This window comes from Pipistrellus kuhlii, unplaced genomic scaffold (assembly GCF_014108245.1).
Source record: "Pipistrellus kuhlii isolate mPipKuh1 unplaced genomic scaffold, mPipKuh1.p scaffold_m20_p_24, whole genome shotgun sequence".
NCBI classification, from domain to species: domain Eukaryota; kingdom Metazoa; phylum Chordata; class Mammalia; order Chiroptera; family Vespertilionidae; genus Pipistrellus; species Pipistrellus kuhlii.
The window spans coordinates 4514863-4530046 of record NW_023425523.1 but is presented as its reverse complement, the minus strand read 5'-3'; the positions used below and the strand labels follow the sequence as shown (position 1 = coordinate 4530046).

At 59.8% G+C, this 15184-nt stretch overlaps 1 protein-coding gene across 2 annotated transcripts in view; it reads left to right on the top strand.

Annotated features, from left to right (window-relative positions):
* Window positions 1–15184, top strand: part of SLC6A17 (solute carrier family 6 member 17) — a 32743-nt gene that overhangs the window by 1034 nt on the left and 16525 nt on the right. For both annotated transcript variants that reach the window (XM_045586907.1, XM_045586908.1), the window contains exons 2-3: window positions 11643–12016; window positions 14100–14257. In XM_045586907.1, coding sequence (XP_045442863.1) covers window positions 11728–12016; window positions 14100–14257 — 447 coding nt within the window. In that variant the 5' untranslated portion in view covers window positions 11643–11727. The remainder of the gene's footprint in view (window positions 1–11642; window positions 12017–14099; window positions 14258–15184) is intronic.

Here is a 15184-nt window from a genome sequence, read left to right as displayed (position 1 = left end):
AAGGAAGCCTGTGTTTCCCTTTAAATCCCAAACAGCCCTGTCAGGCCTCCCAGGGTTCAGAAACCCTGAGGCCTCTCACCTTACAGGGCCAGGTCGCTGTCAAGAGGAATTTTTTTTTTTTTTAAACAAAACAATTTGATCCCACTCCTCTTTCCTTGGAGAAGTGTTTTAACTAGGTCTTTGGATTAGGAAGTTTTTAACCAGACCTGCCTTTGGGGCAGTTCAGCTGTGCACACGAACCTGGGGGCGCTGGATTGGAGAGAGGAAGATTCGTTGGAGGGCACTGCCCTCGTGAGCAGGGATTTCCAGAAACTAAGAAGATCCTGGAGGACAAAAAAAAAAAAAAAAAAATCGGTAAAAACTTTCGTTAGATCCTGTTAGGCTGTGCAGGATTCGCCGATTGCTGTCTGGAGAGCAAGGTCAGAGTGTGTGAGGGTAACCGTGGGGGCTGTTTATCTGATGCTGCGCTTACGTTACCCCAGGGCCTAGTGAGGCGGGTCCGACCCCTGGGCGGGAAGGGCTTGGAGGTCACGCCTGATTGTCCTTGGCCGTGGCCCTGGGGACCATCGGCACCGCCAGCTCCTCTGCTGGCTTTCTCTCAGACGGAGCAGCTGTGGCTAGGTAGGTGGCGAGTCTCAGCGAATCCCCGCGGCTCAGCCTGGAGGTGACTCAGTGCGGGAGGCACACCGGGCCCACTCGCTCTGATCAGAGTGATTTTTGTTCGACCTGAGTCACAGGCAGCATGGTGTCAGCTGCCGGTGAGTTGAATGGGACTTGTGTTTGGGACCCACCAACCAGAAGTGGGCAGGTCCTCAGAGGGAGCCAAGTCCTCAGACTCCGGCTGCCTGGCTCCGGGCAGGGGCTTTGGAGGGCTGGCCCCGGGGAAAGGCGAGCAGGGTCAGGCTGGGTGGGGAGGTGGCGGAGAGGCTGCAGGGCAGGCGCTGGGATTGTGGTCAGAACAGCCCAGGGCTCTTCCACGTGCCAGCGTGGGGTGACCTTGGGCGAGTCAGTCTACCCCTGGAGCCTTGGTTTCCTCAGTGGACAAACAGGGACAGCCATGGTGCCTGCGCCACAGGCTTATTCTGGGCCCAGGGTGGCCATAGAGTGGGTGCTCAGTAAGTGAGTTCCTGCCTCTTTCTTTATTTGCAGAAGGGGTTCTTCCCCTCCCTGCCCTCACTCCTTGGGGTGGAGACAGAGGACAGTGACAGCGGGAGAAGCACCCGCAACTCAGCTGCAAACTGACCTACTTCCGTCCCTCAGTTCTACCAGGAGCCCCGGGACGGGGAAGCCGAGTGAACGCGGGGCTGGTGGGGACCTGGGTGTGCAAGGTGCCCCGGGCTGGCTGCGAGGGCTCCAGGGTGAGACTCCGGCACAGACCTGGACTCCTTACGATTGTCCGTGACTGCGGCCTGGTTCCAAGTGACATGCCTGCCGGGCAGACGGCAGGGGTCCTTGCCCCTGGAGCAGGTCTTGCCACCCTCCTCCTCACATGCCCCTTCTATAGGGGCGTGGAAGCTGCAAGACTGTGTTCCCTGCCTTCGCCGAGGGACTCGGGCTCCCTCCGCTGTAACGTGTGTGGACCTGGTGGCGAGCTGAGATGTGTTCGCCTCCAGAGTGGAGGCGATGCTCCGTGGCTGGCCATCGACCTCTGAACCTGGAGGTCACGTCACGGTTTGATTCCCAGGTGGGGCACATGCCTGGGTTGCAGGCTTGATCCCCAGTGAGGGGGGATGCAGGAGGCAGCCAGTTGATGATTCTCTCTCATCACTGATGTTTCTATCCCTCTCTCCCTCTCACTTTCTCATATATATATATATATTATATGAATATATATATATATATATATATATATATATTTTTATATATATCTATATCTTTCTTTTTTTCTTTTTTTAAAGAGTGGAGGCAGTAAGGGGGATTCCCAGTGTAGCAAAAAGGCCAGCTGACCCAGGGGACTCTAGCTTGTTCCTGGAAATGAGTGTGTGTGTGTGTGTGTGTGTGTGTGAGGGGCACACACACCCTGGAAATCAGTGCCCTTCCCACTGGATCTGGCAAATTCCGAGGTGCTAGAGACTCCTGAGGAGCAGGCGCCTTCTGTCTGGGCACCTTTTCTCCCCTCGTGCCGGTTGGATTTGCTGCAGGAGCACAATTCATCACTAATCCCTGCAAAGCTGCTAAGATAAGCAGCAGAATATTTAAGGGGAGGGTGAATTGGGGCTTTTCCCCCTAGAAGCAGGTCTGACTTATCGCCCGCTCCCAGGCTGAGCCCAGGAAGTCCTCACAGCCACACATCTGGAGCCCGGATCGCCGGGGAGGGAAATAAACCGTTACTCAGCCCTGCAAAGCCCTCCTACATCAGCTACTCCCCTCCCCCCTCTCCTGCTGTCCCGGGCTCTCAAAGGTCAGATGCACAGTACCCTGAGTAGAGCTGTTAGTACACGGCCCCAACTGAGGCGGGATGGGGGGATCCATGGGAAAATGGCTAATCTCTGAGCTTTAGGGGGGCGGGTGCAGCAGCTCACCCTGGTCTTGGCACCTGGCGATAATGTCCTGATTTTTATGGAGGCTTCTGGGCTGTGCTGAGCACATTATTCATACACCATCTTGTCTCATTTTTGCTACCATCCCAGGAGACCCATCTTGCTCTTGGTGGTTGTACAGATGTGGGACTTGAGGCTCAGAGAGGTTAACTAACTTGGTCAAGGTCACCTGAGTAGTGCGTGGCAACCTGAGCATCAGAACTCAGGTCTGTGAGGCTCCAGACTTCCTGGGCCATGGTGTGATGTGTCCCGTTATTAGTTCTTTACAAATGCTGGCTAACGATCGAGGCATGTAGCCAAGTGAGACTGTCTCAATGTGTGTGCCGTTCTTGGATGTCACGCCCTGAGAAAGGGGGCAGGGAGCCTCCGCCAACGGGAAGTTGGTAGAGAAGGGTCAGACCTAAACTGGTGAGGTTGGGGGACGTGGTACGTGCTTGCATGTGGGTGGGTATCCAGAAGAAGGTCATATCCAGCTTTCTCTCTGGGACTTCTGCCTCCCTGGCCTCCTTCCCTCCTAGGTTGTCAGGCCGGGCTGGTGCGGGGGCAGTGAGGGGAGAGCGTAGCAGGCTGGGTCCCTCCATTTGTCCAGACTGGGGCTGGTGCTGGGGCAGTGAGGGGAGAGAATAGCAGGCTGGATCCCTCCATTTGTCCAGACTGGGGCTGGTGCTGGGGCAGTGAGGGGAGAGCGTAGCAGACCGGATGGTGCCTGGAGGAGACCTCCTGCATCTGCAGAGTGGGAACTGGGCGGGGCAGGTTTCTCTGCAGGAGCAGAGGCCGTGCAGAAGCGCCTGCTGAGACCTGAGCAGCACTGCTCACACGTCAGGGCTGCTCAGAGGAATGCTGCTGCTCTCTGGTCTTGTCCCCCGGACAGTCCACCTTCCTCACTTGGGGGCTCTGCCCCTTACGTCCTTGGCATTCTGGGAAACTTGGCATCTGCTTCCTCCTGCTTGGCCATCTCTTCTCTCTCTGAGAAATCACCCCGAGGCACAGGCCCACACTGGCCTCGCCCGCCTGGCACCTCCTAACCACCCTTGATCTTGGTGGGAAGGTCCTATGAGTGAGGGTGGATCCGTGTAGGTATTAATGCCCCTCCACCCCACTAGTGGATCCCCAGGCCTTTCCAGACACCCTGCTTCATGGGCATCCATTCTGTGGAGATGGCTCTGATACCCACCCCTCCCCACCCAGCATGACTAATTTAAAAAATACAAGCATGGTTCATCTATGGCGATATCCAGGCATTCAGAAACATAGTTAGGTCTTTACTGTACAAGAAGCTCACATGTGGGAGCAGGAGCTCAGGTTCAAGGCGACCAGGGGAGTTGCTGGACTGCATTATCCTCACGTTCAGAACCAGGTATACCCATGAGAGGACAGTTCTGGGTCAGGTGAGTTCCGGGCAGCCTGAGTGCCCACCTTGGGAGGTGGGACTTGAGGGCCTCACGGGGCCTCATGGGGCAGGCGTGGGGCCAGAGGAAGTCACGCCCCAGCTCCCAGGCCTGGGGTCATCTCCCCGGCCACCCTGGTCCCACCGAGCTGCCACTCTGCCTGCCAGAGCCATCGGACGGTTCGCTTAAGGTAACAAGTTGCCTCTCGCTGCAGTCCATCATTTCTAATTGCTGGCTTAATTAGAACTTCTGCTGAGTTCCTTGCACCGCTAATTTGCCACCTATTTCAGTTGCAAGTAGAATTCATTGGTCCACACCCCAAATTCCTGCTGGTTGCATCTTCCCTTTAATTATAAGACGCCTGAGCTCCAGTGGTTTTAGATTCCACTGGAGGTGGGGAGTGCTGTGTGATAAATCAAGCCACCTTTCAGGAGAGGCGGACAGTCCCCTGGCGGCATGGCCTCATCAGGTGTCTCCATGTGACCATTCATGGAGGACATGGACCTCCTCCTCTGGGTGTGTCTGAGGACAGCGAGTGGCTTCTCTGTGCTGGGCAGCCCCTCACCGGCTCCCAGGAGGGCCTGGTGGGCGCTGTCCACGGTCCTGGCACACCGCAGAGACAGCCTGTCTGCTGGTGATGTGGGCAGTCCCTGGGAGAATGACTGGGAGAAATCCCCGAAAACTGCTCCCCAAGCTACATTATGTCATTGGCTTTGGGAAAGGGCCTGGCCAGGTATGGAGGGCCTGACCTCAGGGGGCAATGGTGCCAGCTGGACGTGCCCACTGTCGACTTGCTGACTGAGACTCGGGTGTATTGCTTTGCAGAGCAGCGTGGCACCTTGGGGAGCGTCCTAACCAGCGCCACAGAGGGGTGGCGTGTGCCCATCATCAGGATGTTGTGGCTCTGGGGTCCGATGGTGGTGGGGACCCTGGGCCTCCGCTGTCTGACCGTGTGCCTTATCTTACTGCTTCCAAGATGCACAGTCTCGCACACGGTCACATCTTAGAATCGGGACGTGGTGTGCCATCAGTGAGGAATGGGCTGTGGGTGAGGAGGGGGTGGTGACTCAGTTGCATACAGTCCTTCCATTGACCTTTCTGGGAAGTTCAAGGAAGTAGCAGTGTCGAAGGGCCTCCGGTTCAGTGACACAGAGGTCATTCACCCCTCTCACCTGTGCTTCTTCATTCGCGAATGGTTAGCACAGTGGTACCCACCTCACACGCTCACTGGCGGGTTTCAGGAGACCACGGCTGCTCCACGCAGTGGCCGTCACAGAGTCCTTCCTCAGGAAGTGTTGCCCGCGTGTGGCTGCTGTCCTTGTCCTTGTTGCTGCGCCCGCTCTGCCTGAGTTCCAGCGGAGGGTCAGGCGTCTGAGGGGCGGCTCCGGGGCTGGTCTGGCTACATCCCCACCGGCACATACTCCCCCACGTGAGATGGGAAAACGGAACCAAAAGGTTTGGTTTGCACGGGCCCCGCCCACGTTTCCCAGTGCCAGTTCCTACCCCTCCCGACCATCTGCCCGTTTTTTGCTTTTCTTCCTCCTCGACTAAGAAAACAAAATACCGACTGCAGAGCCGCGCCTGGAGAGCCTGACAGGACAGCTGCAGGAGGCTCCACGGTGCCCAAGCCGGTGTTAGGAGGGGCCTACCGCCCCCTGGCACGCTCTGTGCCCAGTCTGTGCCTCTCTGGTGTTTATTTCCCGGAGGTGAGGATGGTGCTGTCTACCAGGTGAGTGTAAGAAGAAAAAGTCAATGAGCAACGGCCAGACTTCCTTTCCCTTAGCCATGAACTTCCTCTCGGGGCACCTGTGGGCCTCCGATGGTCTTGGGGTCAGAATATGGCAGCAGAGTGAGGAGGGGTGAAAGCTGGACATCAGACTCTAGAAAACTTGGGGGGACTCAAGCATCCGTCCATCTATTCACTCATCCAGCTCATCATGTCAAGTTTACGAGCACGTGTAACAGTAAGACGCCCGGATTTGGTGAGGCTCCTTGATCAGCTTTTCACTCTCGTTCCCCTCCCGTCCATGTGGGAACCAGGCCTGGTGAGTAGGTGAGCACTGAGCCCTCTCTTCCAGATGAATAAGGAACTGAAATCTGGCGCTCCAGCCCCGGGGTCCCCCACACGTGTGCTGCAGGCTGCGCTCCCCCGGGGCCCCCCAGCTGGGCACGCAGACCTCCTGGGAGGCTTACCGGTCTCCCCAGTCAGATCTGTCGGCTCGCCAGGCCTGCCCCTGTGTTTCAAAGGCAAAGGCAGTGGGTAGGATGTCAGCCCAGGAAGCAGGCTGCACCTGGAGGGTGGGAAGGCAGGGACTCTGGGGCATTGGAAAGGACCATGTTCTGTCCCGCCTGGGCTGGGCAGGACACCTAGAAAAGGAATCCGCCGTGTAAACAGGCAGCTCTGCTAGAAAGGCAGATGGGAAAGGCGTCAGAGTGCTGCAAGGAGCCGGCTGTGAAGGGGGGAGAAAGGACATTGGATCTCAGAGAATCACAGGCCGTGTCATGGAGGCCGGACAGTGGGCCTCGAGCTAGCTGCACCCTCAGGGACTGGTGGCTTCAGTAGGGAGGGGCTGGAGGGGTTCCTGCAGAGGATGGAGATGGAGGGCGGAGTGGAGGAGCTGGAAATGCCACCGGGAGGGGGAGCCAGGCGGTGTGGTATTTCGTGAAGCCGCCTCCGAAGGCCTGGGAGGAAGGGAGCCGGGAGCCTGCGGGGAGGTCTGGACCAGAACCCGCCGGGTGGGGAGGAGGACAGATCCGAGCGCACGGACAGGTGACTTTGGATGGAGGATGTGGGACGTGAGGTCAGGATGGTGCCGGGCTCCCTGCCTGTGTGTCCCGGCCCCCCAGCCAAGGCCAGGGCCTGCCAGGTGACTGCCGGCCGTTCCAGGAAAGCAGATACTTTGGAGGACCTTGTCTGCCTGTGACAGGAGTCACCGGTTCTGGGCTCAGTGGAAGCCCAGAGGCTCTGAGGCAATCAGGAGAGCTGCTGAGGCCCAAACCCACCGCTGCATGGAAACTGGGAAGCCATCGAGTTCTCAGAGAGAACAGAATCAGTTTGCTTCCTTCGGGAAGCAGCTCCTCTTGAATGGGACCTCGGCTTTGGGGCCTGAAGACCTGGGGGCCGGGGGGCTCTCCCTGCTTTGGCTTGGGAAGGTGTAAGGGCAGCAAAGCTAGGCGAGCCCCATGGGCTCAGAGAAGCAGGGCATTGTGGGGTCTGTAGTCCCCTCGCTGCCTGCTTTCCCCAGGATGGTGGCTTCTCCACCCAGCTCCCCTAGGGTCCCGACTTGGAAAATAAGTGATTCCCTCGAGTTACGTGGCACAACCTTCCCAGGAGGCGGGTGCTTAGAGGGTGGGCGGACCTCAGCCTGGCAGCAGGGCTGCGGGCTGGAGGGACTCCGGCTTGGCCCTGGCCTGGGCTGAGCAGCCATCCTGCACTCCTCGAGGTCATTGCTGAGAACCATGCTTGCCAAGTGGTGGAGCCCTCCCCCGGGCAGGAGGTATGTTTACCTGTCTGCTTCCTAGTTGGTGTTTTTATCCTTTTTTAAATATATATATATATATTTTATTTATTTTTTATAGAGAGGAAGGGAGAGAGAAAAACATCGACCAGCTGCCTCCTGCATACCCCCTACCGGGGATGTGCCTGCAACCAAGGTACATGCCCTTGACCGGAATCGAACCTGGGACCCTTCAGTCCGCAGGCTGACGCTCTATCCACTGAGCCAAACTGGTTTCGGCTGTTTTATCTTTTTAGGAAGATGCACCGTTCAGTGGCTCGGGCCTGCCGCTCTCACGTGCTGCTCTGAGCCGCGAGCTGCGCGGTTGCTAGGTGACAGACGTGGCACGCGGCTCCCTGGGCCTCGGAGCCCCTCCCGCTGTGCTTTCAGTCCCGGAGGCCTTCCTTCCAGCGGATGCATGGAGCCTCGTCTCCCGTGCTGCCGGAGAAAGCAGCTGTAACAGCCCACCCGGCTGCTCCGGGGGATGACTCCGGTCCGGTGGGCTGGCTGTCAGAGTGTCCCCACAGCGCCCGCGTAGCTCAAGGGAATCATTTATTTTCCAAGTCGGGACCTCAGGGGAGCTGAGTGGAGAAGCTGCCATCCTAGGGAAAGCAGGCAGTGAGCTCTCAGCTGACAGGTGGCATGTCACAGGCCGACAGGTGCGGCGGCTGGAGCCTGGGGCACGCAGGCCTCACTCTCACCCGCGTGCACGGGCGGGGACGGGGGGTGAGGGGGAGAAAGGGGTGCTCCCAGGGTGTATGCAGAGCTGACGGGGCCCCAGAGATCATCCAGACCCACCCACTTCGCACACAGGGAGAGCGAGACCCTGAGAGGTGAGGGCGATGGTGGCACGGTGCCCTGCACCTCGCCGGCCTTCTGATGCCTGGATGGCGGCCGTCTCCCCACCGGCAAAGGGAGGAGCAGAGAGGAATTCTGGGTCCGTCTCTCCCTGGGTGCTGGTCCTCAGGCTGCACTTTGGGCTCACTGGCTGGGTTTATGTTGGATTCCCATGCGCTGGTCTGCAAGCTGACCTTTCCTCTGCTGCTGGCCTCACCTCTTTCAAAGCACAGCGAGAACAGACGTGAGGGGGCCTGGGTGCTGACAGCTGTGCGACCTGGGCGGCATCTACGTCCCTTCCCTTCTAGGTGCGAGGGATCCAGCCGCGAACAAAGTAAGCCAGATGTCTATTCCTGTGGGAGTCACCTATTTCTCCTAGAAGGGCCAGGTGCTAAAGAAAGAAGCAGACATAGAAGGGCAAGGGGTGATCCTTGCTGCGGAGAAAAATAACACGGGGTGGCTGCGGGGGTGGCAGCCTGGAGGGCTGCTAATTTAGTCTCCGGAAAGGCATTCCCAAGGAGGACGCATTTGAGCAGAGGCACTCGGAAATGTATGTCAAGTGAGCAATGGAGCGATAAATGAATGCATGCATGAATGAATGAATGAAGGAATGAATGAATGAATGGAATAGGAACCCTCAAACCCAGGTCTGTCTGACTTCCAGGCCCCCCGATCTTCACCGCCAGCGCCTTCCTCCTGTGCCCGTCCCCGAGGAGTCTGAGCCCGTGGCTTTGGGCCGTTCACTCGCTCTCCGGGCCTCAGGGTCCCCATATATACACTGAGGACGGGGCCGGGGCCCCTCAGGCTTTCCTGGTCTAAGTGCCAGAGTCGGGCATTGTCACCTGAGCACGCTCCCTGGGTCTCACACCGGCTCTTCGCCTCCTGCAGACCGGACGGCACGGGAGGCCCTGGGCCCGTCCCGGAGCGCGGGGTGCCGGCACGGCAGGGGTGTCTTGAGAAGAGGGGAGATGCTCGTATTGAGCTGTTCCTTGCGGTTTCCCTGATGCGGCTGTGGCATCTCTCCCTGGCTTCACCACAGTGCGTCCGTTTTGTCCTTGAGCCCTGCTCGTCTAAAACGATATGCCCCCCTTCTCCCCCGCTCCCGGCCCTTTTTCATACCGGTGACCAGAGCGGCCGCTCACCGGGCTGTTTATGGGGGAGCATGCTCTCCAATGGGTCAGCAGCGAGATACATTCTGCAGACTTGCGGAATCCCCCTTGCTTCGCTTCAGTTGTGGCAGGATGTGCAGTAAATCAAGCCTAATGCGTTGCAGATCGCCCTGATCAGATCCTGCTGCCGGCGGCCCCGGAGACAGGCTCGGGGCGGAGGCACCCCGCCGACTGCAGTCTCCGGCAGGACCCGGCCCTTCTCTCCGCTCCAGTTTTAAGCAGCATTCTCCGTGTCAGCCGTAGGGGAGGCGGGGCAGCTAGATGAGCGGCCATGGTGGGTGCCGTAGGCCTCCCGGTGGCATGGTGCCTCGGGCGGCATCTGCTTTGTAGCCTGGGCAGGACAGCCCCCCCGGGGAAGGCTGCGGACGGAGGGTCCATGGACACACACGCTCCCACCTCGGGGCATCTCCAGGACACAGCGGGCTGACCCGCTGCAGAGCCCCGGCAGAGAGCAAGGTGTATTCCGGGGAATTCCGGGGTCTCCTTGGCAAGCTGGCTCCGTCCCAGTCTCCCCAGAGCCCAAGCCCCTGACTGTTCCTGGGCTGGCCAGGGGCAGCCCCTGAAGACTCACTGTTCCCACTGATGTGGTCCAGGGTCTGGCCTGGGAGGGTGGGCTCACCCTGCAGACCAGCGTGGACAGCGGTCCCCATCGGCCAGGCCTCCCGGCCTCATCCGCAGGATCCAGCCGGCCAGGTCCCCTGGAAGTTCCGTCTTTGCTGGAGTCACTCAGAAGGGGTGGGCTGAGGCCAGCAGGGAGGGCAGCCGGGAGCCGGCTTCCAGAGGCAGCTCCTCCCAGGAGTTCGGCAATTACAGAGCCGGGCCGTTTACATCGCTGGGAAGATGCAGGGCAACTGCAGGCCAGGTGTCCATGTGTTTAATTTTACATCCTCCGACGAGGAAGTGCTTTGAAATACAGCAGAATGTGGGGGTCCTTCAAAGGAGTCGCTTCCTTGGTGCTTTGTGTGTTTTTTTGAGGGGAGGCATGAAAGACGGAGGAGGGACGGCAGGGGAGCGCGCAGACGTTATCTGCTGTCACTCTGCCGCTGAGGGACGCAGAGCCGGCTCTTGGCCGCAGTGGCCCTCAGGTAACGTCACTGGTGAGCGATGACCCGGGGTTTGCTGGCACCGAGCAGACACCTCCAGGGCTCTGGGCTCTGGTGCCGGAATCCTAGCCACGCCTGGTCCGTGCGTCTGCCTGTGGATGGAGAGGAGGAGCAGAGGCTGGTGTGAGAGCTCTAACCCTCTTCCCACCCCATAGTCACATCCCTCTGAATCCCCTGGAGATCCTATAAAAATATGAGAAAGATTGAACTCGTGTGGAGTGGGCCTGGCACTCTGCATGGCTCACGGCCCCTGAGATGCTGCTGGCATATGACTGGGTTTTTTTTTGTTTTTGTTTTTGTTTTTAAATCATTAATCTGCTGCATCTTTTTTTTTTCTCTAACACATTTTATTGATTTTTCGCAGAGAGGAAGGGAGAGGGATAGAGAGTTAGAAACATCAATGAGAGAGAATCATCCATCAGCTGCTTCCTGCACACCCCCCACTGGGGATGTGCCTGCAACCAAGGTACATGCCCTTGACCGGAATCGAACCCGGGACTTTCAGTCCGCAAGCCGACACTCTATCCACTGAGCCAAACTGGTCTCAGCCCACGACTGTTTTGAACAGAAAGACCCTTCCCAGAGGAGGTAGCCACTGGCCTCCCGGGCCCCAGCAGGGGGTTCGGGCTCAGCAGAACAGAGAGCGTGGACGTGGGACAACCTGCGGAGCCCTGGCGCCCGGGCGGGCTTGAGCACTTGGATCTGCATGTGGGAGCGGAGTGGTGCTGCCGTGGCAGCCCTGGACTGGGATTCGGTGTCTGGCGTGGCCTCCTTGGCCTGGTTCAATGTTTCCTCCTAAGGATGCTCCGTGAAGGCCTGTGGGAAACTGAGTCCCGATGGGGCGAGGGGCCAGCTCAATAATTCATGCCCCTGACCAGCTCCATGTGTGTGTGCGTGTGTGTGTGTGCGCGTGTGTGTGCGTGTGTGCGTGTGTGCGTGTGTGTGCGTGCGTGTGTGTGCGCGTGTGTGTGTGTGCGTGTGTGCGTGTGTGTGCGTGCGTGTGTGTGCGTGTGTGTGGTGGTGTGGGTGGTGGTGTGTGTGTGTGTGTGTGAAGGGAGTGGATTTCGTTGGTCGGCCCGCTAACCCTCCCCTGCTCCCTGCTTCACAGGTCCCGGATGCGACGGCGCTGACAGCCGCCGAGTCCCACCTTCTCTGAGTGCCGGGGAGCAGGGCCGGCGGCCCCGGTGGCCCCGATGCCGAAGCACAGCAAGGTGACCCAGCGCGAGCACAGCGGCGAGCATGTCACGGAGTCGGTGGCCGACCTGCTGGCCCTGGAGGAGCCGGTGGACTACAAGCAGAGCGTCCTGAACGTGGCGGGCGGGCCGGGCGGCAAGCCGGCGGCGGCCGCGGAGGAGGAGCTGGACGCCGAGGACCGGCCGGCCTGGAACAGCAAGCTGCAGTACATCCTGGCCCAGATCGGCTTCTCCGTGGGCCTCGGCAACATCTGGCGGTTCCCCTACCTGTGCCAGAAAAACGGGGGCGGTAAGAGGCAGCCTCCGGCCCCGGGCGCCTTGCCAATGGGCTGGGCCGAGGGGTGAAAAGGAACCCCCTCCTTCCCCTCCCCCCACCCTGGGCAGAATGGGAACCCTTGTAGGTTGGAGCTCAGGGTTGCAGAGTAAGACCCCTAGGGACTGCTAAGCGCGGAGTAAGAACCTGGATGGCCATGGTTCAAGTCCCTGCCACGCCGGTCAGCTCTGTGCATGCAGCTTCAGCTCCTTATGCCTCTTGGTTCCTCATCTGTAAAATGGGAGCCATAGTCACCCCTGCCGTACAGGAGAGCTGGGAAGATGAAAAGAGCTTTGCACATAGAGTGGCTTTGCACGTAGAGTGCTTATAACACGGTGTCTCACACACGGTAAAGAGCCGCTTCTGGCCATCATATTACATGCTTACTGGGTGCCAGGCCCCATCCTAAGCACTTACTGGACGTTAGGCTGAAATAGATGAGACCGCTGAGCATCTTGGAACAGTCAGAGCATCAGTTTCATGTGGTTCAACCATGGAATCCCCTCAGCAACCCCACCTTGTTATCATCCTCACTCAAGAGACTACAGAACGGAAGTACAGAGAGGTTAGGCAATTTGCTCAAGGCCACACAGCTACTGATGGAATCAGGGTTCAAGCCTGGACAGCTTGGCCCCAGGGTCTGCGCACACAATCGCCACACCTAGGAGGGGTCCTCCTGCTGCTCGCTGAGTTTGAATCCCCCTAAAGGATCTTATTCTGACATCAAACCTCTTCTCCCGAGAGTCTGGGTCTCAACCACAGCCCAAGACAGAATAAGTTATAAGACTGACCCGCCCTCCTGTTAGGGCCGTGATGGGGCTGCGGGTCAGTGACGCTTGGCACTGGTGTATGCATGTGTGTGTGTGAGTGAGCTGCTGCAGTGTGTGAGCTCAGTGTGCTGCCTGCCCTGGAAGCCTTTCCCAGTTAGCTCTGTGGTCAGTTGGTTCTGTGTGTGTGTGTGTGTGTGTGTGTGTGTGTGTGTGTGCGTGTGCATGTGCTGACATTGCTCATGCGCACCTGGAGGTTCTGCCGTGGCTCCCAGGATAGGGTCGGACCCTCTGTTGTCCTGATGTCCCCTCATTGCTCTGCCTGGTACAGATCAGATAACAACTGACTGTTGCCCGGTGCCAGGTCTGGGGCCCAGGAGACGCCCATCCCTCGGGTTTGTTGGCAGATGGAGCACATACTGGGGAGCATGTGGGGTGTCATGGGAGGGGGCAGAGCGGCGAGGCTGGAGGCTCTATGGGAGACTCCCAGCCCCCTGGGCGTGGTCTGGGGTGCTGGGTGACCATCAGGGCACTGGTGGCTGGCGCTGGTCTGGCCCCATTAGGCGGACGGGCAGGGCTGTGCCAACAGCATTGCTAACAGGACTGACTAGGTCATTGGCACAGCTCTCGGCGGGATCGCTCGTCTGTGTCCAGACAAGGCTTTAATTTTCCTGCTAAATGCCCTGTCACTGGAAACGAGATTGTCTGCTGTGAGGCCCAGGACAGAGCTTAATTCATCATCTGGAATCTTCAGCGATTCCGTTCTCTCCTCACCATCCTCCCAGCTCCGCTGTCCTGAGCGGCTCGGTTCTCCCCGCTCCTCCCACTTCGCTGTAGACTCACGGCCACGCTGGTCAGACCCGTCTCCCTGCAGGCCTCTGAGCCCGGCCCCACTTGGTCTTTCCCCCGGGGCCGCTCCACCTGGGCTGCTGCTCTGTGGCGGGAGGGTGGCGAACAGGTGTCTCCAGAGGGCATCGCTGCGCCAGTGTGTCTGCCGGCGAGTGACTGGATGTGTGGATTCTGAGAGGCAGTGCAGGATCTGTCTGCCCACCTGCCTGTCTGTCTGTCTGTCTGTGGGTCTATCCTTGTAAGCGGGAGGCGTTGGTGTACCGTGGACCCTCCCTTCGTTGTTCAGGTGGGGAATCCCTGGAAGGGGGAGGGTTTGGATGAGCACAAGGCCCGGGGGTGGTTGGAGATGATCGGGGATGTGGGCAGGACGGTAGGACTGGCTGCCAGCCCTCCTCACCCTGGTGCCAGCCTCAGACACCTTTTCTACCCCCCTCTCCTCCCAGGTGCCTACCTGGTGCCCTACCTGGTGCTGCTGATCATCATCGGGATCCCGCTCTTCTTCCTGGAGCTGGCCGTGGGCCAGCGCATCCGCCGCGGCAGCATCGGCGTGTGGCACTACGTGTGTCCCCGCCTGGGCGGCATCGGCTTCTCCAGCTGCATCGTGAGTCCGGAGCCGCCCGGGCCTTCCCGGAGGCCAGGGGCCGCTCTTGGGGGCGGGGTCTCCAGACAGGAGTCCTGGGCCAGGGCAGGGCAGGGAAGGAGCCCTCTGTGTGGGGATGGCTCCCGGCAGGTGTCTTGGGACCATCATTTTCTAGACGGGAAGCTGTTTCCGCTGCCTGGAGCAGGGCAGACACTTGGGAATGTGATGAAGGCGGGAAGGCCAGGGCATGTCACAGGGGAGCAGGGACATCTCTGCTGGAGTCTGGGGACATGCAGGCCACCCCGGTCCTCCGCTCTGCCTGCCAGCCCGTCAGCTCCCCTCGAGCGAGGCCCTTCCTCTCTCCTCGGGTAGAGAGTAAGGGAACTGGGCAAGTGGGCGGCAGGAAAAGGCAGCCCGGGGCACGCTCATGGGCAGAGCCGGAGGCGGGTCAGACAGGAGCGGCCGGAGGGGGGAAGCGTTGGCACCGAGGGAGGCGGGAGACCCCCAGACAGGGAGCTTTGAGAGGCGCTCGGCGCCCCCACCGGCCTGCTCAGCGCTGTGGGGAGGACGGCGAGCCCCCCTGGGGGATGAAGCCCAGGTGCCCACGCTCACCGGGGACGGAACCGGGATCTGCTTCGGAAAGGGGCCGAGGACGCTGTCGGACGTGGCAGCGGGGCCAGCCCAGCCGGCTCGGGCCGGGCCCGGGGGAGGGTCAGCGCCGCTGCCTCACGCTGGGCATCGCTCTGCCCAGGTGCACAGGGCACACAGCCCGCTGTGCTGGGGCTGCCGGGAGCGGAGGGGGGCCCCTTGGACCGAAAGCACGCAAGCAAAGGAGTGGGCGCCCCTCTCCCTCTGTGTCTCCGTCTGCTCCCGCACACCGGAGCTTGGGGGGAATCAGGGGAAATGGGTGCAGCGAGGGGCCCTCCGCGGTCTCGCCGACCAGCAGGG